Here is a 27,041-nt window from a genome sequence, read left to right as displayed (position 1 = left end):
GTACATATTAGGTGGGTTTGCATGAAAATGTGAACTGAACAAATTTCTCCCCCATCTCTAGTCCCTTGTGATGTGTATGCACCCCATTCATGCCTTACCACTCAGTCTAAATTCTGAACCAATATAAAAGCCATATTCCCTAAAACAAGAATTTCCCCAAACTTCTAAAACAGGAAGTGGGGCCAAGAGGCTTTAGTAGACTGAACATCCCGATTAGTGTATTTGTGCCAGTATTTTGGATTCCCATTTAAGTTATGACCATAAAATATTGACTGACATGGTTAACTGTACAATGCTATTATTAAACATATCAAGGAATGTTGTATATTTTAAATTGTACTATTTATTACTGTAAAGTCATGCTTAGGAAGGGGAAGATATGAGCTAAGCCTGCCAGGGATGATGGATGGTGCTGCTGGTGACCCTCAAAGGGTGACACCAAAGGCTTATCCTTCTGCTCGCTTAGAATGTGGATCCACTACTATGTGAACATGGAGAAGAATATTCTCAAGACGGAGGTTCTGCCATGGTGCTGCTGCCACCTGTCTGCTCTTCACCACTGTGATTGAGAAATGCAAGTGGATTTCTGCAACACAAGCTGACAGGAGGAAAACTTTCTGGGGATGATTTGCTCATCTTAGGTATCTGCAGTACCTGTGTTCATGCGTGCACTGTTGGCTACTACCTATACCATTGGCCAAGCTCTGGTACGCTTTTTTTAAGAAACGTTTTTAAAGATGTTCTGTCTTAATGTATTTTAAAGTTTGTTTTTATGATGTTTTAAAGTTTTTAGTGCTTTTGTTTGCCGCCCTGGGCTCCTGCTGGGAGGAAGGGCGGGATATAAATCAAATAAATAAATAAATAATAAAAAACTAATGGAAAGTTTCTATGTTGGTCATTAATAGGATCTGCTATGCTTAAATACCATGGCATATCTACCTTCCAAAGGAATGGAAACACAGCAAATCTATTGGGAAAAAGCCATTCCTTGCAACTATTAAAACTTAGTATGATGACACTTGTTATGCTACCACTACACTATTGCTTTTGCTATCTATGAGTAAGCGTCTAGTTATGAGAGCCTGTTACTGGGTCATCAAAGCAGGATTTTAAATAGAAGAACACATGCAAATAAGGCATAAGACATTTTTGCTCCAAATGTTAGTATAGAACCTTGTAATACCATTGGCATGCTACAGAGAAATACCCTAACACATATGAAGTGTTGACTTTGTATTGTAGGCATTCATGCAAAACAAATGTGAACAATAACAAAATGTACAGGCCACATTATGACCAGTATGAAGCCAAGATTAAAGCTGTGACCAGCAGAAGACAGAGAAAGCATACTAACGAGCCCAAGAAAACACTTCTTTCAAATGCATGATAATGAAGTGTTTTCTTGGGCGAATTAGTATGCATTTACCCAAAGCTCCCTTTTGCCTTTGGCTAATAAATGAGGCTGGGCTGTGTCTTTTCTATAAAATAAAGAGGGGGGGGGAGAGCATAAGCTTCTTGTTCAATTATGAAAGCAAACCATAGGACCCTATCAAATGGGGCCTAAAATAGGCTTCTCTTTTTTCTGGGGAAACTCCCTCCTTGTATAAAAATCATACAAAATCAGCAGCTACCATGCTTATTCCTTCTATTATGCTTGACGGAGGGGGGCAGGGTGGAGGCTGGGTAACTCTGACAGATGTCTTAGACTGTCTCCTTGAGAGACAAAATTCACATTTCCACCACATGGTAATTCTGGTTTTTACAACACCCCTATCTGTATGCACCACCAAATCCATGTTTCTCTAGAACTTGACCAAATAATGATGCTCATGTCCTGTATAACTACAGATTGCCACACACTGGCATTTGGAGGAACTAGAGCATGTTGATCTTTCATTCAGTAATCCTTCATATACCTGATTTCCTTATTATACAGCGACGAGAGTGGCCAGTATGGATTTTACACCTTCTGCAATAATAAATTGAAAATACCCCCCATGTCATTCTGATGCTTCCCATAAGCTCATTGCAAAACAACCCTCTAAATTTTCATAGCAATTCACAAAACAGTCAGAGAGAATTGAGAGTTCAAAGTGTAAAAGGAGAGAGAAAACCAGCCCCTTTTGGACCTTTTTCTGTCAGAGCTCTCATAATTTGTCGAAATTAATTAAAAATCAGCCATGTTCACAGAGTACCCATAATCCTATTACTGACATTGCCCCATACTCTGACCTTCATTTTCTGCAGTTTCAAAGGTAAAAAAATGCCTGGCTCATTTTTAATTAATTTAAGAAATTTAGCACTGAACTCAATGATAAGGCCGGGCATGCTCAGTAAGAACTGTCAGTGTTCTAAAAGCCAAACTCACAGCTGCTGGGCTTGCTTAATCAGGGGGCCAACCCTGACTACCAGACCTATATTTCACTTCAAAGAGTCATGGCTTTCCCCAAAGAATCCTGGGAAGTGTAGTTGGTGAAAGGTGCTGAGAAGAGACTCCTATTCCCCTGACAGAGCTTCAGTAGCCAGAGTAGTTTAAACAGTCAGCCGCTCTGATTGAAGCTCTGTGAGGGGAACAGGGGATCTCCTAGCAATTCTCAGCACTCTTCATTAAATACACTTCCCAGGATTCTTTGGGAGAAGCCATAACTGTCTAAAGTGAAATAAAGGTCTGGTGTGGATGTGGCTAGGGACAGCTTTGGTTTAAATTTGGGTGGGGGGCTATATGTGCCTGCTGTAGAATAAAAAGGTGGGGGAAACGCTGAAAAATAATGATACTGTTCACAGTGTTTTCCTTTTTCAAAGGAAAGGGGCTTCCCCTCTGCCCAGTTCCCACCCATCCAATCTCCTGCCCTCCCCCTCCTGCCCTCCCCTCCCCTCCCATAGGTCAGTTTCACCTATCCTAAGCATGATTGCAGGGGAGTAAATCCCACTGAACTCAATAAGCATGCAACTGATAAATCCATTCTCAGCAAACTTGCACAGGATCCCATTTTTACCTCCTGTATTAAAAAGCAGAGAAATTCACTAATAGGCTAAAATCTTGAGGTTTAAAAATGTACCTATCAAACTTTAAAAAGCAGGGGAAATGGACAGCTATAGTGAATGCCAAGCTCCTCCATGGTGCAGAGTGGTAAGCAGCAGTAACGCAGCCGAAGCTCTGCTCACAGCCGGAGTTCGATTCCAACGGAAGGAGGAAGTCGAATCTCCGGTAAAAGGGGTCAAGGTCCACTCAGCCTTCCATCCATCCGTGGTCGGTAAAATGAGTACCCGGCACATGCTGGGGGGTAAAGAAAGGCCGGGGAAGGAACTGGCAAACCCACCCCATATATACGGTCTGCCCAGTAAACGTCGCAAGATGTCACCCTAAGAGTCGGAAACGACTCGCACTACAAGCGTGGGGATACCTTTACTTTATAGTGAATGCACCAAGGCAGCAGGAGACCTGACCTCCTCTCTCAGATATTGTACTGCCCTACAAATTTGTCAAAATACAAACATAATTTGGATTGTCCTTTCACAGTCCAATACACTTCTGTGTAGCTTGGAAGAATTTGGTAATATGTGCCTCTGAGCATATGGTGAGTGGTGGTGGCAACACCTGCAATCAGCCCAAATAACAGAAACAAGACATGCGCTGTGCTGATCTTGTTTTAGCAGGGACAAAACAACAATATTAACTGTTGATAGAGGTCACATGTTTGATTCACTTTGCAATTTGAGTGAAGTTTCCTATAGTAAATAAATTTATTTTGCTTTTGTTTCTGTGAATATATGTACTACAGCAACATTTTGCTACACTAAAAAACACTCCAAGAACAACTGTGGAATAATGGCATTGACTGTTCTGCAGAATAGTTTCTAATGGACATGAGGAGTGTCTCAGTTTGCTCAAGATAAAACAGCGGGAGGTAAAATATATTGTAGCAAATTTCTAGGTGTGCTCTGTTTTTAATTGACCATGCCCACCTTTCCTTAAGTGGTGTAGGTTAAGCATAGTAGGCTGAAAACATGCACCTTGGGCAGGCCAACTTTGTTTTTTCCAACAACTAGAGTCATTGCTTATGTAGCAACATATTGCAATCCATCTGATTTTACATCAAACTGCAGTTTCAGATTCAACTGTCAATACGCCCAAAATAGAAACAGAGCATAACCTCCAGTTTGAAACACAAAAGGCTGTCTTCACTATCATACATCTTGTTGTACACCACCCAGAGAGCTATGCTAGTGGGGCAGTATAAAAAAATTTAACAAATAAAAAATAAAATAAATAAATAGACATTGACCAATAAAAAAGCTTTGAAATTAATAAAAATAAATTTGACACAGATTTCTAGGATGAATAATGAGAGTAATATAATTTTCTAGGTTAGATTTTCTGTAGAAACAGTAGTAACACAGAAAAGAAGCAAAGTAAGAACACCAACAAACATACAACAATGTAGTTCTCCATCTTTGGAGATGCAGTCCTGATTGCAGGTTTTGCCGCCACTCACCATATGCTCAGAGGCACGTTATCAAATTCTTCCAAGCTACACAGGAAATGGATTGGACTGTGAAAGACCAACCCAAATTGTGTTTGCATTCTGACAAATTTGTAGGGTAGTATAATATCTCAGAGAGGAGGTCAGGTCTGCTGCTCCCCTGGTGCATTCACTATAGCTGCTCAATTTCCCTGCTTTTTAAAGTTTGATAGAAATATCTGTGGGCTATAGGTACATTCTTAAACTGCAAGTTTTTTGCCTACTAGTGAAAATATATAGTGTGTTTTAAAATCACTTACAAACAAGCGGCATTTTAGTTTTTAATACAGTTAATAGTGGTTTGTTGAATTAATCAAGCCAACTTAGTTTTTCCTCATAGTTTGTAAGCAGTATTCTTAATTTTAAAATTAAACTTACTTCATATTTGGCATGACTGAGGCAACTGGGGGAGATGGTGATAGGCGAGGTGGAATATCATATTCTTCATTTCCTAGATGGCCATTTGAAAATATCTGCAAAAGATGAATTTCTCAGTATTATAACTCACCCATAATGTGCAAGTAAAATCTACTGATTGCTGCATTACCTGACCCCTTCCCCTCAAATTTAATGTATCTCAATTTGGTGTTTGTAAATATAAGCCCTCCATATAATTCTGTATCAATATAATCCTATGAAAAAGTTGATCCTCTTCTGACATTTAACACAGACTTTACATCAAGACCTGGTTCGCCATCATGCTAAGCCAAAGAATACAAGACAGGTGACACTGGTTGCTTCGCTCCTCCCGGGCTATTCTGCTGCTGTGTCGCACTATGCTAAGCCATACTTTTGGCTTAATTTGAGGCAGGGCTCATAGTTTAGTTGTCTCCAGACTAACTATAAACCATGATCAAGATTTGTTCTTCATTTACTGCTCATGGTTAGTCTGAAGAGAACTAAGACACGAGCCTGAGTTTGAATGACACACTATAGTTTAGCATACTGTGGCACAGCAGCAGAAGGAGCAAAGTATCTACAATCTCCTCCCCAGAAGCTTGCACTAAACCATGGTTCGACTTGGCCCGATGTGCAAACTGTTGTTGTTATGTGCCTTCAAGTCGATTACAACTTATGGCGACCCTATGAACAAGTGACCTCCAAGAGCATCTGTCATGAACCACCCTGTTCAGATCTTGTAAGTTCAGGTCTGTGGCTTCCTTTATGGAATCAATCCATCTCTTGTTTGGTCTTCCTCTTATTCTACTCCCTTCTGTTTTTCCCAGCATTATTGACTTTTCTAGTGAATCATGTCTTCTCATTATGTGTCCAAAGTATGATAATCTCAGTTTCATCATTTTAGCTTCTAGTGACAGTTCTGGTTTAATTTGTTCTAACACCCAATTATTGGTCTTTTTCGCAGTCCATGGTATTTGCAAAGCTCTCCTCCAACACATTTCAAATGAGTTGATTTTTCTCTTATCCGCTTTTTTCACTGTCCAACTCTCACATCCATACATAGAAATTGGGAATACCATGGCCTGAATGATCCTGACTTTGGTGTTCAGCGATACATCTTTGCATTTGAGGACCTTTTCTAGTTCTCACATAGCTGCCCTCCCCAGTCCTAGCCTTCTTCTGATTTCTTGACTATTGTCTCCATTTTGGTGAATGACTGTGCCGAGGTATTGATAATCCTTGACAAGTTCAATGTCCTCATTGTCAACTTTAAAGTTACATAAATCTTCTTTTGTCATTACTTTAGTCTTTTTGACGTTCAGCTGTAGTCCTGCTTTTGTGCTTTCCTCTTGAACTTTCATCAGCATTAGTTTCAAACCATTACTGGTTTCTGCTAAGTGTATGGTATTATCCGCATATCTTAAATTATTGATATTTCTCCCTCCAATTTTCACACCTTCATCTTGGTCCAAACCCGCTTTCCGTATGATATGTTTTGCGTATAGATTAAACAAATAGGGTGATAAAATACACCCCTGTCTCACACCCTTTCCGATGGGGAACCAATCGGTTTCTCCATATTCTGTCCTTATAGTAGCCTCTTGTCCAGAGTATAGGCTGCACATCAGGATAATCAGATGCTGTGGCACCCCGATTTCTTTTAAAGCATTCTAGACTTTAAAGCAAACTAGACTTCTATTTTTATGCTGCTATGTTTTTCTTATCTTAATTAAATAAATCTATTAATAAAAACACAGAATTCTCTAGAGAACCACAAAATATGTGAATTCAAACCTATTAGGAACAGAAAGTCACTATAAGAATAACTGGATTTAAGATTTTAATAAATCTAGAATGACCTTATTCTTTTGGCCACTTTTGTGACTTCAGTAATTTACAAATTAAATTGTAACTACCTATAGCACTACTTTAAATGAAGAGATATAATAATTCTTTGATTATTTACAGCATTTCCATTATTAATTGTCAAAAGGAAGGAAAATAAAATGGCATTTGAACTAGCAGGTTAGCAAATAGATATGGACTTTCAGGACGTATGTGCCAAACCTTTCTTGCATGCTACCCATTGCCGTAGCTTTCCATTTTTGATAGGAATCACTTCTTCCAGATACATCATGGTGGCCATTTTGACAACTCATGTAAAAGCCTTTATCTACCAATAACTCGAGTTCTAAGCCACTTAGAATCACAATCTTGGGGTCTAAATATAATTTGGGTCAAGGAATACAACTATGCCTTTTAGAAAAGCAGCAGATGATTATTTGGTCAAAAAAAGTAAGTAGATCAATAATTATGAGAACTCATCCTTAAATATTTTCCATCAATTACCAGGAGGATGCTTTCCTGCACACTGAAGGAGCACACATGATGAAGCCAAGGAGGCATGGAGGCAGGAAATGGTACAAAACAGTTCATCATTCCGGTACTAGGATATGATTCTTAACATGGAACTTCTGGGCTTCATCTTCATCTGATCTCACTGTGAGGGGAATTTTCCTCTGTATGTAGAAAGCCTTGGTTCCATGGTTCTTACTCTCAACCACCACAATTATGCATGGTGGATTCCAATACATATCCGAGACATGAAGAGTCCACCAGCACCTATTCTCAAGCAGTTTGTGGAGCATAGTTACTGAGTCATCCACAAAACCAACAACACATTCTCAACCATACCACTCGACCAAGCCCATGAACAAAATAATGAAGCAGTCAAGGGTTCTGGGGGTGCAGTTGGACTGACCAAGAATCCTTCAGCCTTCAGCAAATGGATGGTCTCAGGGCCTAAACTAGTAAAGTTACTGAAGGAGTTTGAAGACGACTACTTCCCAAAAGAAACAGACTCAAGAGTGTGGCTATTCATCATTAAGAGAGATTTTCCACACAGAAAAGGTTTAACAAACAGGCTTTGAGTTTATGTCAGGTCATGAATGAGCTTGGAAACCCTTTCATGAATGACAGTGATGAGTTATTAGGTCCAGACGTACAGAATATTTTGGATAAATCTGTGGTGAACACAGTGTGAATAGCATATAGCATAGAAAAGGATAAGTATGACAAACACTGCAAAGATGTGATAACTGATAGCACACGTCACATTCATGACCCACTTAAGAATGCCCATCTTCTTAAGTTGTCCACGGCCAAAAGCCAAGACAAAACAAGTGGGAAAGATCTCCTTACTCAAGAGAGATGTTTCTCTGTTCTCTTACCTGTACATTGTAATGCTGCACAGGGTGACAGCCATCCTTTTCCCCTTTCACTATCTGATGGTGGAAAATTGTGCTTAGGAAAAAATCTGATCTGCTGTATGTTCTGGGTAAGGACACCCAGAATGATTCTCCTGATTCTATTGATGTGAAGCTTCTTCATGGAGCTGCTGTTGTACGCTCCTCACTACCAACATTGTGACATCTGATGAGAATGCTGATCAGTTATTTGTTCCACACTTCATAGAACAACTAGAAAACTCCAAAAGAATTGATATAGTAGGAACACATACAGCCCCAGCAGTATCAAAGAGTCCACTGGAGAAAGAGAGGAAAGGGTGTTTGGAGAAAGGATGAAGGTAAGAACAAGTTCCCAGGAAACTGGGCCAACTTCTTATGTGACCCCACTAACAAACAGGAACTTTCTGCATTCCATTCCAACAAGATTGCCACTGTGGATTGCCCCAAAGACAAGGAAATCATCACATGTGGTTCCACACCTATTCTTTGAGGAACCTATAGATCCATGCCACCATGTGATCACAAGGAAGAAGATACTAGGCTGCTCATCCACTTACATTATGCCTTTCTGAATGGCTGTACTAAGTCTGGTATGCACTGTTCCATCACATGATCACCCTGGGCCAAGATGTGACCATTTGACTTGTGTTTGGTACAGGTAAGACCGCTACATATCATCTTTTCAATGCTATCTACCAAGACCTGGGAAGGGAGAAATCCCTGGCCCTCACTGTCTTCTATAGTTTCACAGGATGTGATATCATGTCCTCATTCTTTGGACAAGGCAAGAGGTCAGCATGGGAGGCATGGAATTGCTATCATGATGTGACACGTGACTTTACCTGCATGGCACTCCATCTTTATACAAAAATAGAGGTCGATGCTCAACATTACCAGGTGCTAGAATGCTTCACCATTATCTTATGTGATAAGACCAGTGTCCTGGAACATGTGAATGAAGCCAGAAAGGAGCTGTTTCACCAGAAGGGAAAGACAATGGAGACACTTCCTTCAACCCAAGATGCACTATTGCAACACTCAAAGTGGGTTGCATATCAGGCTGGAATATGGTGCACAGTGAGCAGAGTGAACAACATGCACCTTATCCAGAAGGTTAGGTCTAGATTCTCAATGGGGACAACCAGTTATAAGTTCCTGTGTGGAACATGTTACCTGTTGCCTCCAAGGCCTGCAGTGCTAGGCAAATGTAGCTGCAAGAGTCAATGTGGATGTGGCACTAGGTGAGCGTGCAGAAAGGCTAGCTGGAAATGCATAGAACTCTGCTGTTATCACTGTGAGAAGTAAGATGAGCATAAACTGTATGTGCTGTGGTGTGTGATGACGATGTACCATCACATTTATAGTTCATAAAGTTACAACAGTATTTTCAGTGGTTATGTTAAATGAATAGTATACTTATTTTACTCTTGCAACTTTTATGTAATTTAATTTGTGTTAATAAAATCCATCTGCTGCTTTTCTAAATGATATAGCTGCATTCCTTGACCCAACAAATGTGTGTTTAGACTCCAAGATTGTTATCCTAAGTGGCTTAGAAGCCGAGTTATTGGTAGATATAGGTGTTACATATAGGTGTTTTCAAGAGGCCCACCATGATGTATCTAGAGAAAATGGTTCTTATCAAAAATGGAAAGCTATGGCAATGAGTAGTATGTAGAAAAAAATTGGTGCTTTTGTCCTGAATGTCCACATACATCTCAAATCAGGTCTTAAGCTGCCTGACTACAGACTGTTAAATGAAATTAAATTTCATGCACCACAGACCTCTTACCTTGGCACTTTCTAAAGGCAAATCATTGCGTCTGTGTTTTCGCAGAAATACTGGATCAGAACCCATTCGACAGTGCCTTCCATTAATATTTGAGCTTGCCGTGAGTCCAGATTTGGGAGAACTGTCACCTCCTACTATTCGACATCCTGCTATATGATTTGTCCCACACACTTCTCTAGGGCACCAGGCTTCAAGTGGCATAGGCTGATCTCTGGAAGGCACACTTTCAGGAAGATGCAAGTGTCTGCTTAATCTATTATCTGGTGGAACAGGCGGGAGTCTTTCTGGTGGAGGTGGAGGAGGATCACGTACAGGTGGTGGTGGTGCTGGAAGAGGCTTGTCTTGTTTCCTCATCATACATGGAGACGACTAGAAAGACACAATATAAAGTAATATATCTATAATTAAGCATATTACAAACAAGTATGCTTTATCCACAGGTATATTTTCAGGAAAAAAAAGTAAACAGGTTTTTAAAGCACCAGGGAAACTATTTTCTAGCTGCAATGTTTTTCGTCTTCCTCACAGTCCAATCTTTGTTATTACAAGTGAATTTGTAATAATAATTCAAGACACTCTTGGATGAGACCGATTATCTGGATCCATTTCAGTCAGGTTTCAGGCCTGGTTTTGGCATGGAAACAGCCTTGGTATGATGACCTCTGTCAGTAGAGACAGGGGGAGTGTGACTCTGTTGATTCTTCTTGATCTCTCAGCAGCTTTCGATACCATCGACCATGGTATCCGACTGGGACAACTGGCTGAGTTGGGAGTGGGAGGGACTGCATGGCGGTGGTTCCGCTCCTACTTGGTGGGTCGGCTCCAGAAGGTAGTGCTTGGGGAGCATTGCTTGGCATCCTGGACTCTCCAGTATGGGGTTCCGCAGGGGTCAGCTCTGTCCCCCATGCTGTTCAACATCTACATGAAACCGTTGGGTGTGGTCATTTGGAGCTTTGGAGTGCGCTGCCATCAGTATGCTGATGACACGCAGCTCTATTTCTCCTTTTCATCTTCTTCAGGTGAGGCTGTCAATGTGCTGAACCGGTGCCTGGCTGCAACAATGGACTGGATGAGGGCTGATAAACTGAGGCTCAATCCAGACAAGACTGAGATGCTGCTAGTGGGTGGTTCTTCTGACCGGATGGTGGATGTTCAACCTGTCCTGGATGGGGTTGCACTCCCCCTGAAGGAGCAGGTCTGTAGCTTAGGGGTTCTCCTAGAACCATCTCTGTCACTTGAGGCTCAGGTAGCCTCAGTGGCAGGGAGTGCCTTCTATCAACTTCGGTTGGTGGCTCAGCTATGCCCCTATCTGGACAGGGATAACCTTGCTTCAGTTGTCCATGCTCTGGTAACCTCCAAGTTAGATTTCTGCAATGCGCTCTACGTGGGGCTGCCTTTGAAGAAGGTTCAGAAACTGCAGCTTGTGCAAAATGCAGCAGCCAGATTGGTAACAGGGACCAGACAGTTCAAACACATAAAACCGATTCTGGCCCGCTTGCATTGGCTACATGTATGTTTCCGAGCTTGATTCAAAGTGCAGGTTTTAACCTATAAAGCCTTATACGGCTTGGGACCAGAATACCTGCTGGAACGCCTCTTCCGACACGAACCCACCTGTACACTACACTCAACATCCAAGGCCCTCCTCCAGGTGCCTACTCCAAGAGAAGCTGGGAGGATGGCAACAAGAGAGAGGGCTTTCTCAGTCGTGGCCCCCAAATTATGGAATGATCTCCCTGACGAGGTATGCCTGGTGCCAACACTGTTATCTTTTTGGTGCCAGGTCAAGACTTTCCTCTTCTCCTAGGCATTTTAGCATGTGTTTTTAAATTGTTTTTAAATTTGTATATTTGTTTTTAATGTTTTTAATTGTTGTAAGCCACCCAGAGAGCTTCAGCTATGGGGCGGTATACAAATGTAATAAATCATCATCATCATCAGATACAAGATATCTCTTCGCTTTATGAGTCTCATATATATGTGAAAATATTCTATTATCAATGACATTTATTGGCAAAGGAATAAAATATTCTTTGCATGTTTACGTTCACAGCTGACACATCACACTTTTGCCAAAAAATAATTATCAGAGCATAAGCAATTAAAGTTGAAAGACTGTTCGCATTAAACATTTAAAAAGATTTAAACATAAAAACACCAAAAAAATAAGTAATATGGGATATAAAGAATTCATTACAAATGAGAAAATCGGCAGTTTACCCAATTCCTAACGTACAGCATCATGTTCTTCCTCTCAAATAAACGCCTGTATTCACTGTTAAAGATCAGCAACACTGACCCTTTCGTGCCAGTTTGAATGACAGAATTAATTAAAGTTATGGTAGCAATAAAGAAACATTTTATGTACTTCAGTTGTTTAAGCATTATGCAACTAGAATTAAATTTAATTTGCAAATAGAACTGTCAAGTTTGAAGGGAAAGCTGATAAAGTAAACTCTGTTATCACTGGCCATCCACACACATGCAGGCAGGCACACGCAGACTCACCAACATAGTTTTCAAAGCATGCCTTCAACATTTAATTAAAAATTTAATTATATTTGGTGTACTAATTACAAACCAAAAGTGATCTTGCATTAAGATGAATGTTTGCACATGACTGTACTATTTTATGTTGGCTATTCTTTCCACCTTATTTTTTGAATACTTTCCGCTCTTAAAGAACATGTACAATTTGCTGCAAGTACAGACTGTGCCTTCCACTTTGTTTATTGAACTGTAAATCATGGGTCCTAAATCTCTCACCTTAACTGACAAGTAAAATTATGGGCAGCATCTGTTGAAGTAGTTCTTTTAGTGCAAGGTCTTCTAGCCATGCAACAGAACTTCCTCTCCCTCTCTTCTCCCCATGCACCCTCTAAATCTGTTCTGCTGGTTTCCCTAACCCTACAGAGCAGATTTGGGGAGGTAGCAGAGGATGTGCGGGAAGAGGAGACAGAGGTGAAGTTCTGTTGCACAAATGGAAATTCTTGCACTAATGGAACTTGCTTTGATGGATATCACCCTTTGCATAGAGAAATAAATTACTACAGTAGGGCCCCGCTCATACTGCGGGTTACGTTCCGGACCCCCGCTGTAAAGCGAAAACCGCTGTAAAGCGGATCCCATTGACTTACATTGACCAAAATGGCGCCCAGTGGCAAAAAACCACCGTAAAAGCGGAACAAGCGCTGTAAAGCAGGGCCTTTCTACAATTCATAACTGCTGTATTAGAGGAACGCTGTAAAGCGAGGCCCTACTGTATTTAAAAAATTCCACAATTTATATGCAAGTCAGATAATGAACTTATCAAATGCTACATTTGGGTGTAAAGGTAAGAAGCTTTGCTTAATAAGCCATACTGTGCATGAACTGTGTATGCAGCTCAAGCACTCTTACTTTACTACTTGTACAGAGGAGCAAACAAATAATGAAGAGGGCTAGCTTTGTTTTGCATCCAAACTCGGGATAGGGGTTTGTTTCAATCTAACAAACCATGAACACTAGTCATCCTTAAACCAAAGTCTGTTATTGGCTTAAACACTGTGGTTTGTTAGAGCAATGTAAATCATGAACTCAGATTCAGATATAACACTAAGTTAGCCTCTCTGTAGCTCATTTACTCACTCACATGAAGAGAGGAATGAAACGGGAGCACTTCGTGCACCAGTATGCAACTTGTACATGTTATGGTTTAATAACACTAATCCATAAAGCTTGGCTTATGTGTTATAATACCTTTTTTTAACTTGCTACAGTATTTATTTTTGCACATCAGAATAATAAATAGTCACTACTCCACTGGCATACTTAAATATATGTATAGAAAAGTGATACATAAGTAAAATTTGACAGTGTTGTTTCTACTTTGTTAAAATGGCAGGGCATGGGATGGGGGTATTACCATAGAAGGGGTTACTCAATATTTTTAAAAAACATTATAAGGATGCCTATATCAAACATATATCTTAGATTGTAATGCCCAACTTAATACATGTTTTGTGGTATTTGTATTAATTCTCCTCATCATTGGAGATCTTTAATACAGCTCTGCAAGGAGTCCCTGTTTGACTGTAAAAATTACTCTTAACCATGCAGGGTTACGTGGGTCTACAAAATGGGAGAACCTAAGAAAAGAAAACAGGCCTTTAAAATGCACTATTTTCCCAGCACCTTCTGGGATGCCAGTTCTGTAACGGTTTGTGTGTATTTTTGAGGTGGGGAGGTTGAACAGTCTAGAATAGCTCACATTACACTACAACTGAATAAGATTTTTCTTCTTTCCCTCCCAAATACATGCATGATGCCTTGGGCAAATGCACGGGAGCTCAGACTGTAATGTCTGCTCCTGCAAAGGCATATAAATGTTAGATGGGTGAAAGGAGAGGTACGGAACATGGAGAGTGACAGAGGACAAGTCATTCGGGTGCTGCTTTGCAGAGTGGGAGAAAAGCAGAGAAGACCAAGAAGTAAGATGCAAAGCCATGGTAAAAGAAAAGGGAAAGCAGCACAGCAGAGAAGCTAAGCATGAAAGAAAAAGAGGCAGAGAAAGACCAGTCTTCACCCAGTGAGGAAGAGTGAAATTCAACAGCAGCAGCCAGCACCAACAGACTGTTTCCAATTCTGGCTTCAATCACTTGTGGTGCATTGCAGTCTGCTCCTAAAGTAGTAGTTTGGGAGAATGGTTAAATTGAGAAGGGCAACTTGAGATGCCCTCCATGTACCAATGGGCATCACATGAGTGAACATTTTGGATCTCACCTACTTTCTTGGGTGAGAACATTAAAATAGGCTAACAAAGTACAGCTTACCTTTGGTGAGCTAGTGGGGCTGGCACAAGGGGATCGAGCAACTCCCTTCTGAATTAGATCTAGTCGAGGAGGCACTGGTGGGAGGCTAAGATGAGGTCCTTGGACGGGTTCAGGAAGTGGTTTTCTTCTTTGTGCAAGTGGAGAAGATCCTGGAGACGTCACAGGGGAATTCTGTCTCTCATTACACTGCAACAAAGTATTCAGAAGGGTTATTTGTTAAATGAGATACTTTCATATACTTATTTCTTATTGTTCTTGCACCTATTAACAATATCACTGGCTATTTGCTATAATGCTCACATAGTTTACCTTGAAGAATAAATATTAAATGTTTCTAGTCGTAGATTAAAGAAAAGCAGCAATGCCAGTTTTCGGTCAAACACAACAGAGATTCATGTTAACTTAGGAGGAAGATTAAGATCTTTGGTCCAAGAAAGAGAAATAAAGACAAAGAAATGTAATTACCATTTGATACCATCAATATATATTGTGCATCAGGACTCAACAAATGAATGCAACATTTGTGACAACTCTCACACAAGACTAGACGTTCCACTGAGTTCAATGGAGCCAATTTTTTAGTTAAGTGTGCTTAGAATTTCAGCATTAAGATTATTCAAGGTCCTCAGCTGGGAATTTTTAGAGTAGCATATCACTTCAAGTGACAACATATAGTGCCTCCTGTAATCCAGCTCTATTTCCAACTCGAACAAAGAAAATATTTTCAAGGACTGCAAATACAGTTAATTTAATGCAACACAATATTTAATATAAACTACTTTTTGTTAGATATTTTAAATGTTTACTAATAAAATGTACACGAAGCTTTAGACAACCCTGAACATATTTGAATTTCTTGCAATTCCTAGATGTATAACCCCTTTGAAGTTTAAGTTAATTAGAAATCAGGCTTATTAGAACAGTTCTTTGTTTCTGTAAGGAAGGCTATACCGAAGAAGTGTTACTATATCTGGAACAGTTGCAAAGCTGCATGAAGATTAAATCCTTGGTATCATCTTACATATGAACAACATGCATTCACTGTAATACACATTTTCCTACATTTCACAGTGACCAACAGGCTTAAGTATTTATCCCATACGAGTATTTTTTTTAATCTTTTATTTTTGGAAAATATTATTGGAGCTATTCCAGAGTGCATGCTAGCCTCCACAATCAATGCTTCTTTGTAACTGTGTTGAGCTTTGTTCTCCAATTGTGTGCTTGAACCATTATTGACTAATATTAGTATTTAAATTACTGCCGCCACATAAATGATAATAGCTTGCAAACTATAAAATCTATTTCTAAGAACAAGGTAAGTATTTCACACAGAGCATCTCTGCTCAAATTGACTGACCACTGTCTTAGTTTTGGGCTCTTGCCCTTACTGAAGGGGAAAAAATGAGGAGGTACTAGAAGGAGAAATAAAGGATGTCAGGCCAGGAGAGACCTAGCAGGGCCTTCCCTTGGTGGCAAGCTTGCTCTGTATATATCATTTGTCACCAGATTACAGGGCTTGTAGCCAGGTTTCATGATGTGGTGGCACATGACCCAGGAAGCTATCCTGCTGATAAGAGTCATTTTCCCAAGGCAAGGATTATTTCCTTAAGAAATCCGGGGTAGGAAGGGAAGCTTGGAGAAGAGGGAATGAGGCTGCTTTTGAGTGTAAGTTGAGCCCCATCAAGGTTTTTCAAGTGTTCAACTTGAAAACAAGCACCCAAACTTAAGCCATTGAGTGTTCGCCCTTCTCTATTTCTTGTAAGTAAAGTCTGTAAAACATGAAATATGTAAGAAGTGCAATCCCTATCTACATAATCGGTGAAATCTAACTTCGAAAGAACAGAGGGATGAGCCAGAGCACTCGTACAAACCATACCTGTACAACAGAAAACCCAGATCATTACATTAGTCTTTTGAACCTGTTAATTTATTGGAAACCTGTATTTGTTCAGTAACTTGCCTGTTGTAACTGAAAAACAAATTCCAAATGTTTATATTCTATCAGAAAGTAAAGGGGGACAGCAGTAAGCAGATTATAATCTTTTTTTAAAACTAGGGGTCTGCCCCCTGCTCACTCTGCTTGCCAACCCTCTCCTCATTCTACTCAGCAACCAGGGACTACCAAATGCACACACACACAGGGACTCCCAACCCCCCAGGGACTCCCAAACACATACACACAGGGATTCCCACAGGGGCCCTCCCCGCAATGGGTTGCTAAGCTTTCTCTTCTCTTCCCACCCCCACCCCTCAAAAACAGGTACTAAGCTTCCTCCTCTCCTCCCTTTTAGACTTCCTGTGAGAAGGAGGGAGGCAGCCGGCTGAGGCAACCAACAGTGTAGAGTGACCAGGGCAGTGCCTCAGCAACCATTCTTCTCTCCTGCTGCTTCCCTCCACCTTGCCTTCCGCCGCTGAAGTGGGAGGGCTGCAATGACGGAACAGGATGCTTGATGAGAAACTACCCTGCACTGTCCTTGCTGTTTCTTCATGTTTCTCGTCCAAGCCACCCTACTCTCCCACCTTGCTTGTTCACTCGCTTCATGCCTGCCTCACTCGCCCACTGGTCTGCCATCCTCGCCTGCCTCATGCCCACCACCCTACTGAATGTTGCCTTCACGCTGTGCAATAGTGTGACGGCTTGCAAAAATATTATATGTATAGAAATCAACTCTTTAAAAGATTTAAAACCTAAGCCCCATATACCAGTTATGCTCAAGCCCAAGGCAAACATGGAAAAAATTAAATGACAATATCCTTTTTTTAAAAAGGAGGGATGAATAGCCTGTCTCACGGTTGTTGCAACTGAAATTACAGCATACCTAAACTTACTTCTGTTTAGAAACTGTGCATATATATTTTAAGAATTGGCATGCTTGAGCTCAAATTAGACTTTACAGAACAGAAAGCAAAAAGGCATGACTGAATAATCAACTGTAGCATTCTGAATTCTGGCCAATTACTGTGGCTAGACTTTAATATTGTATGACTAGTCTTGTTTTGAGAGCATCTGCACATGGTATCTTGGCTAGGTGATGGTAATGTATTAGCTATTCCCCTTAGAGATTTCATGTGAGAAAGAGATTCACTTCAATTTTGTGATTTATCCCTCAGATATTACAAATATTTCCCTAAATTAGCATACTTTGCTAACAATAAACCATATCTGAACCACATTACTTTCTCTTAGACATTACAGAGCAGCTACTAAACATGCTCTATGCAATTACTCTGGTTCTGGTGAAAGAGAAAAGAGCCAGACGGTATGAATGTTTCACGCCGTAAAGGAATCTGGATAGATATTGACTCAGTATGACATAGAACATCCTGGAATACTTCAGCTTGAGGCAGGAAATCGAGAGCTACCACATTGCCAACAGATAGCTGCCCAGCTTTTGTTTTGAGATCTCCAGTAAGGGAGGGCCCACCACCCTTCTAGGGAAAGTGATCTCATTGTTGAAAGGAAATGCTCAACTGAAATCTATTTGCCTGTAACTTAAGCCCAACTGTTCCTGTCCTGCCCTCTGGGACAACAGAGAATAAGTATGCAGAAGTGCTATCATATCCCCCATCAGTCTTTTTCTTCTTCTCCAGGCTAAACATACCCAGCACCTTCAATCTTTCCTTATAGGATGAGTTTTTATATACCCATGGCTATTTTTGGTGCTTGAATCTTGTTCCAATTTATCTACACACAGGGGACATCCAAAATGGACACAGTACTCCTGAAAGTATAATACAGAAGCAAGGAATTTACAAGCACCTTGGGAGCCAACAGCTGATAGCAGGGAACCACTTTAAGAACATAAGAAGAGCCTGCTGGATCAGGCCAGTGGCCCATCTAGTCCAGCATCCTGTCCTCACAGTGGCCAACAAGGTGCCTGGGGGAAGCCCGCAAGTACTCTCCCTTCCTGAGGCTTCCGGCAACTGGTTTTCAGAAACATACTGCCTCTGACTAGGGTGGCAGACCACAGCCATCATGGCTAGTAGCCATTGATAGCCCTGTCCTCCATGAATTTGTCTAATCTTCTTTTAAAGCCATCCAAGCTGGTGGCCATTACTGCATCTTGTGGCAGCAAATTCCATAGTTTAACTATGCGCTGAGTAAAGAAGTACTTCTTTTTGTCTGTCCTGAGACAAAGCCCATAATGGAACTCACAAGCATGTGTGCTTAGGGTTACAGTCTAGGTCAGCTAGACTTCTGTCCCATAAAACCTTTTATCTGGACAGTCTTTCTTCCTATTTAAAACCCCAAATTAAGAGTAATCTGTGAGGCCATGGTTTTCTCTACAAAGAAGATAGTCACCTCTCCTATTTGTAAGGTGCTATTTTATTCATGGAATTAAAGATAGTCAGTGAAAACAGTCCCTATTTCTACTATACTAGAAATGATAATGGTATAAAAAATTGTGGGCAGAAGATAGCTCAAGATCTACTGGTAAATTACTGAAAGCTTTGCAGATTAACTAGGTTTCTGACTCCCTAAAAACTGGAACAAAAAGGCTCCTCCCACCACCCACAAATGTTTAGGTTGTTAGAATCCTAATCTGTCTGTGAAATGTTTTTTGTAGGAAGATGTGCGTAGCACCATCTTTGCCGGTTTTTAGTCACCATAGTAACACCTTTCTGATTACCCAGGCCTTCGGTTAATTAATTGTTGCCTACTATAAATGTGTTGTGGGTTATATTTTATAAATGAGTTTAATACAATTTAGTAGAAATTTTAAACTGCTTTCACCCATTTAAATAGCAGCTGAACTTAAGTATAACAATCTTAATTTAGGCTGCATTAACAGAAGTATAGTTTCCAAATTACGTGAAGTACTAGTTCCCTCTATTCAGCACTGATTAAGCCTCATCTTGAATACTGCATCCAGTTCTGGACACCATACTTTAAGAAGGATGCAGACAAACTGGAACAGGTTCAGAGAAGGGCAACAAGGACGATCAGAAGACTGAAAACAAAGCCCTAAGAGAAGAGACTGAAAGAACTGAGCATGTTTAGCCTTGAGAAGAGAAGACTGAAGGGAGATTGAGCAGGGAGTTGGACTCGATGGCTTTATAGGCCTCTTTCAACGATACTATTCTAAGATTCTGCATTAACAACTGTCCTGCCCAAAGTGTGAGGCACAAGGCAGAGATGAGGGTAAAAGCAATTCTTGTTTTATCAGTGTAATTGAAATATCAAAAGCAGCACGCTTCATTAACTCGACTACACTAACTCACTGCAATCCCTATCTAAGTTACTAAGCATACTCTGCAGCATATGAAGGAAGTTGACTCAGCACCCCGGTCAGGGGGGGCGCAACCTTAAATAGGAAAGGTCTTCGCATGTAATCTCTCACTCCTTCAGAACCTCCCTCTGACCAGGGCGCTTCTCATGACGTCTGGCGCGGGGTGAAGGAGGGCACGCCTCCGACGGTTCATCTGACAATACCGACTGGATAGGTGCAGGCTGGAGGTCAGGAGGCGGGGAAGCATTTGAAGTGTCAAAAGAGGAATCCAGGGGTGATTGGAATTGGCGCGTGCGCCAGAGATTCCCCCAACGGTTCTGTTGACGCATCCTCTCCAGCAGGAGGACTGTCTGTGGGACCTGGCACAGTGTCAAGCACACTCCCTCCCCCAGTGTCTTTGAAAGTTTCAAATTCCTCTGGCTCTGCCCCTTGCTCTGGCTGAGGGGGCTGAAGCTCTTCCAGCCCCCCCTCCTTGATTCTACTGAGAGACCTGAGGCTCAACAACAACAAGATTGATTGGCAGTAGATTCATGAGAAAGAAAAGAAAGTACTTAATCACACAACACATTGATGGCAGTGACGGCTAATCATTTAGATAGCTGTAGAATGGTTATTATAAACAATTATTATAATTTTAGACATATCCTCTAAACCTGACCTATCAACAACCATTATCAACAGCAGCTAAACTGAATATCATCTGCCATCAGGTGGAAAAACAGGGAAGGCCATCGCCTTCATGCCGCTTATGGGTTTCCTGGAAGTATCTGGCTGGTCTGTTAGGAACAGAATGCTGGGTTATTCCAATCCAGGGGGACTTTTCTTATGTTCCAAACACTGAAAATGGTATTTTAAAAAAAATCAGGATTAGGGACATAGGAAGCTGCCTCATACAGAGTCAAACCATTGGTCCATCTAGGTGAGTATTGTCTACACTGACTGGCAGCAGCTCTATAGGGTTTCAGCCAAGGAACATTCCGAGATCTGGAGATATAGGGACTGAACCAGGAACTGTCTCCATGCAGAGCAGATGCTCTATCACTGAGCCATGGCCCTTTCCTGTGCAGGAACTGAAAATCAAGTTCCACCATAACCAATGGACCAAAAATATTTCAGCTGCCCAGCAGATTTGCCTCTAATTTTACTAAAATCTGCAATAATGTGTTACTTACATATTGATGTTTAACACAATTTATTAGCTCAGCACACATTTAAAAAACTGTAGGTCCCTAAAATGTATTTCTCCAACTTTTACAGACTACTTTATTTTAAAACATTATATATTCGAGGAACAAACATACCTTGCGCACAGCAGCTAATCGATTCATCATTAAGGATTCTTCTCTGTCATCATCATCATCCAAGTCAAACATGGGTATACCAAAACTATCCATAATACTGCAGCACCTTGTGTTCTCATCTCGGGGATCAAAGGGGTCCACAATTATGGGTTCAGTTCCTTTGATTTCACAGCGGCAGAATGGACATCCCTGACCATCAGACTCCTGGATGTGTGAAAAACAAAGCTTTTAATTACTGAATGCAATTTTATTGGTATGTATATTCAGTTGAATAAACATCCACAGGAAAAGTAAAATAATAATAATAATAATAATAATAATAATATCCAGCCCTTCCTCCCAGTAAGAGCCCAGGGTGGCAAACAAAAAAACTAAAAACACTATAAAACATTATAAAAACAGACATTAAAACACATTAAAACAAAATAGCTTTAAAAACACTAAAACAAAACATCTTTAAACATGCCTTTTAAAAAAAGCTATAAAAACTTTTTAAAAAGCAATTCCAGCACAGATACAAACTGAGATAAAGTCTCTACTTAAAAGGCTAGTTGAAAGAGGATGGTCTTCAGAAGGTGCTAAGAAGATAACAGAGATGGCACCTGTCAAATATTTAAGGGGAGGGAATTCCAAAAGGGTAGGTGCCACTACACTGAAGGTCTGCTTCCTATGTTGTGCGGAATGGACCTCCTGATAAGAAGGTATCTGCAGGAGGCTCTCACTTGCAGAGTGCAGTGATCGACTGGGTACATAAGGGGTAAGACAATCTTTCAGGTATCCTGGTCCCAAGCTGTATAGGGCTTTGTACACTAAAACCAGAATCTTGAACTTAGCCCGGTAGCTAATGGCAACCAGTGCAATTCTTTCAGCAGTGAGATGACATTTTGGTAATACCCTGCCCAGTAAGCAGTCGCATTGCCGCATTTTGCACCAGCTGCAGCTTCTAGACCAACCTCAAGGGTAGCCCCACATAGAGCACATTACAGTAATCCAACCTGGAAGTTACCAGTGCATGGACAACAGTGGTCAGGCTATCAGGGTCCAGAAACAGCCGCAGCCGTCTTACTAGCCGAAGCTGGTAATGGCACTCCTAGCCACTGAGGTCACCTGGACCTCTAGCTACAAAAGTGGATCCAGGAGCATCTCCAGACTACGAACCTACTCTTTCAGAGGAAGTATGACCCTATCCAAAGTAGGCAACTGACCAATTATCCAAACTCGGGAACCACCAACCTACACAGCCTCCGTCTTGCTAGGATTCAGACTCAGTTTACTGGTCCTCATCCAGCCCACCAATGAGTCCAAGCACCAGTCCAAGGCTGGCACGGCTTCTCCCATTTCAGATGTTACAGAGAAATAGAGCTGCGTATCACCAGCATACTGCTGACACCTCGCCCCAATCTTCTGATGGCCGCTCCCAAGGCCTATATATAGATGTTAAACAGCATTAGGGACAAGATGGTACCCTGCAGAAGCCCATAGCACAACTGCCAAGGGGCCAAAAGACAATCGCCCAATGCTATTCTCTGAAAACGATCCTGGAGGTAAAATCGGAACCACCGTAAAACAGGTTAATAGAATTTTATTACACAATGAAAAATGCCACAAAAATAAAAACAGTGAATTTTGGAGAAACCCAACTGAACATCTATTTTATTCAAACACAGTCTTATTTTATTTTGCCTTCTAGGCTTGCCTTTGTATTTCAGTTCTTGCTGACATCTTGCAGCACTGCAAATAACTATACTAATGAGAACCTCTTTCATTTGGTAGAATTCAAAAATTAACTCAAATGCTTTCCTATCAATGGATTTCCACAAACATGTTTAAGCAATCAGGAACATATTGTCTAATAGCTTTCAAAGAGTCATATTTGTTTCCCTTGCACATGTATATTACATTACCATATTTGTTAAGAAGGACAAACAGGGGTTACCAAATCTATATATTCTTGTTCTAAAAAATCAGTCAGTTGTGCATGGTTGTTTTTTACATTTACAGAAAACAACCAAGTAAATGTAACACAAACAGAAGGAACTAGAGAATAACCACATGTATTAAAGGACAGATTAAAAAAAGAAAAAGAAATACAGGGCAGAGAATATCACTTTATAATATGGTTCAGAATGTACTATTTGAGGGGGGAAAGTGTACAGAATTATAAAAGGAGTTTTACAAACAATTTCAGAGCTCGAATTATGAAACATATATATTAATAGGATTCAGCTTTACAGATTGCAAAATTCTTTAGAGCTGTGCGTAAACAATAAAATGGCTATTTCATTTTCCAAGAATGGGTCTAATATAGGTCAGCTGTGTCCCTGAGTTGAGAAGAAAGTTTATCCATAACAGGTATGTTCCATACTTGTTCATACCAATTTCTGATCTTTGGGATAATAATATGTTTCTACGTATTTGATGTCTGAAAAAGTTAGCTGAAGCCAATAATGGCACAGTTAATTTGCTACTGCGTACATGGATTATTTCTGAATCTATTTTGATTTTCAGCAACCTGTTGATCACAATTTGAGTATGAGCCAGCAGTGTGATGTGGCTGCAAAAAAGGCAAATGCTATTTTAGGCTACATTAACAGAACTATAGTTTCCAAAACACATGAAGTACTAGTACCCCTCCATTTGCCACTGGTTAGGCTGCCTCTTGTGTACTGCATCCTGTTCTAGACATTGTACTTTAAGAAGGATGCAGACAAAATGAAACAGGTTCAGAGGAGGGCAACAAAGATGATTAGGGGACTAGAAACAAAGCCCTATCAGGAGATACTGAAAGAACTGGGCATGTTTAGCCTGGAGAAGAGAAGACTGAGGGGAGATGAGACAGCACTCTTCAAGTATTTGAAAGTTTCTCACACAGAGGAGGACCATGATTTATTTATTTATTTATTTCATTAAACTTATAGACCGCCCCATAGCCAAAGCTCTCTGAGCGGTTCACGAGACAAGAAACATCAAAAATACAATAAACATGTAACAATATAAAACAGATTAAAAGTTTAAAATGTTAAAAAGTTAAAAATCTCTTCTCAATCATCCTGGAGTGCAGGACATGGAATAATGGGCTTAAGTTACAGGAAGCCAGATTTCGAATGAACATCAAGACAACTGTCTGTTAGAGCAGTACAACAATGGAACCAATTACCTAAGGAGGTGGTGGACTCTCCAACACTGGAGGCATTCAAGGAGCAGCTGGATAGCCACCTGTCAGGTATGCTTTAAGTTGGATACCTGCACTGAGCAGGGGGTTGGACTTGATGGTTTTATAGGCCTCTTCCAACTTTAGTATTCTATGATTCTATAAATTTGATGTTAACGGAGTCAATTTAAAAGAACTGAACAAGAGCATGCTGATTCACATGCACATTAAACAAGAATGAAGAAGACTGCCTCAGGTGGTGGTTTTAGCACCATCAGTAAGTAGGTAGCTGGTTCTTTTCCTCACTGTCACTCATTCATTCAAATGGATAGGTAACAGAGGCAATAGCAGTAGGTCAGCAGGTGGCCAGTCTGGTTGCTGAGTCCTTACCTGCAATCCAATGATGTTGATTCAACCACTGGCTCTGCATTCTAATAGTGAAAACATACACTTTACATGGTGAGGGATTTGCATCATCTGGTTTTGACACAGCATCTCAAAAAAAGAATCAACATTTCCAGCCTTCCCTTTTTTTGCATGCTTGGAGAGCAACAGTTCTCCAAGAATGCAAGCACTGTAAAGGGGCATCATTGGACATTCCATTTCAGGTAACAAAATGTCTTGGGACAACGCCAATTCAGAGTGTATATGTGATTTAAAATCAGAAACATATAGTTTTCAACCTGGTTGTCTGCAGTTTTAGCACTAAAATTATGTGCCTCACTTGGCTATCCATTCACTGCACTAATCCAGGACAGTACAGTCTTAATCTAACCCAACTCCAAGCAAAACCTTTACTGTTCACTCAACTTGAAATACAACTCAACCCATCTTTACTTAAGAATATCTATTGAGAGATGAAGAAGCCTCAGCTTGGAGAAGTCAGAGCTGCACATTTCTGAGGGAACTCTGGCAATTGCAGCTCTGTGAAGGGAATAGGGATCTCTGAACAATTTTCAGCATCCTTAACAGCATCCTTAAGGCACTAAGGAGAAGGTGAGGAGCTATGTAATTCAGAAACCTTCCCCGCTGGATTGATGCAGGAAGGGGAATGTCACAGGAAGGACCTGTCAGACCACTGAGTGAGACAACTTGCCTCTTGCCTTTCCTAACAGTTAATGCTTTTTTTCCCACACACTAAAGCAGAGGCTTTACATTGCCATTGGGGACAGAAAGACCACCAGTGCCCAAGAAGAAGCACCATAAGCAGGGTCCAAAAGAGCTGCATCACCATAATAACCTCCACCACCGTGGGTATGTGCCGACTGTCACCATTTTGCAGGAGAAATTCAAGTACATACTGGAACTTTAGCACATGTCAGAAAGGAAAAAGCAAGCAGAGGTTAAGAAACAGTTTGATTTGTACTGTATGCTAGCTGAGAGGCCAAGTTGTTTTCCTTTGAAACAGAAGCATCTGGAGCTGGACTTCCGGGAAGGGTGACTTAGCCTGTGCCTGCTTTTGAGACGGGCTCCTGCCTCAAAAGAAGCTTATTCAGATATATCAGTCAGTTTTTTCTTTTTTTTTTGACTGATTAAACTTCTCCCGGGTAGGGAGAAACGAAGAGATTAACCTCAAAGCCTATTTTTGTTGGGACGACCAGATCTCATTAATTTATGGGACGAGGTCCAGCCGACGGAGGTGGGACGGATTTTTAACAGCAAGCTCTATCTGATAAAGCGAACGTTCACCTTATCTTCTAAGAGAGAACGCATTAACAGGCAAGCACCCTTCTTTCTATATTTTTCTTTTACTTGACTTAAATTGTTGCTGTTTAAAAGAGATTTGCCAGATTGATCAGTTTTTGACATCTCACTGGGGAGCCATAACTTCTCTCTGCTACGCACTAATTAATAGCTTATCTCTGTTTTTGTTGCAAAAAGCTGTCCTGGATTTGCATTCTAAAGATATACACAGAAGAGGGATTTCTATTCCAGATTTTTATTTTGAAAAATATTATACTGTTTTGAGACTACTCTCTTTTTGGTCTATTTTATTTTGACGAATCTGTTTCTTGACGATTGCCATTAATTGTTTCGATCCTGGGAACTGCATTTTGTTTACTTAACTATTGGAGAGATAAGGCTGTCTGCTCTGTTTATACTGTGATGTCACCAAGTTTGGAGTATTAACCCAATTGTTGCTGAAATAAGAAGTGGTTTTCCTATATTTTTCTTTTAAAATGGCAATTAAGAAAGTGGCTGAAAATCTGGAAATAACTATGTTTCAGAAAATAATGGATGAGATTGAGATAATGAAAATTGAATTGAGTAAAATGAAGCAGGAGATTAAAGATATAAGGGTCCCTGTGAGAGAGGTGACCCTGGAAGGGGTCCCTGTGAGAGAGGAGACCCCGGAGATTGGAACAGGGGTCCCTGTGAGAGAGGCGACCCTGGAGACTGGAATAGGGGTCCCTGTGAGAGAGGAGATCCCGGAGATTGGAACCAACGTGGAACAGGAACAAGATTTGGAGTCTATGGACTTTAGAAATAAAATCTATTGTTTGGAACTCAATGTTATCTCTGAAGAAATGAATGAAGATTCTAGAGATAAAGTTATCAATGGCATGGATAATCTTCTGGAC

The 27,041-nt window shown here is 40.7% G+C and overlaps 1 protein-coding gene across 3 annotated transcripts in view; it reads right to left on the bottom strand.

The window, feature by feature from the left end:
• Positions 1-27,041, bottom strand: part of CBLB (Cbl proto-oncogene B) — a 127,388-nt gene that overhangs the window by 34,343 nt on the left and 66,004 nt on the right. For all 3 annotated transcript variants that reach the window (XM_061628141.1, XM_061628139.1, XM_061628140.1), the window contains exons 10-13: positions 21,309-21,512; positions 14,774-14,959; positions 9,963-10,331; positions 4,902-4,996 (exon numbers count right to left, since the gene is read on the bottom strand). In XM_061628141.1, the coding sequence (XP_061484125.1) occupies positions 4,902-4,996; positions 9,963-10,331; positions 14,774-14,959; positions 21,309-21,512 (854 nt within the window). The remainder of the gene's footprint in view (positions 1-4,901; positions 4,997-9,962; positions 10,332-14,773; positions 14,960-21,308; positions 21,513-27,041) is intronic.

This window comes from Rhineura floridana, chromosome 5, assembly GCF_030035675.1.
Source record: "Rhineura floridana isolate rRhiFlo1 chromosome 5, rRhiFlo1.hap2, whole genome shotgun sequence".
NCBI lineage: Eukaryota > Metazoa > Chordata > Lepidosauria > Squamata > Rhineuridae > Rhineura > Rhineura floridana.
The sequence above is the reverse complement of the archived record's forward strand: the minus strand, read 5'-3'. Positions and strand labels throughout refer to the sequence as shown.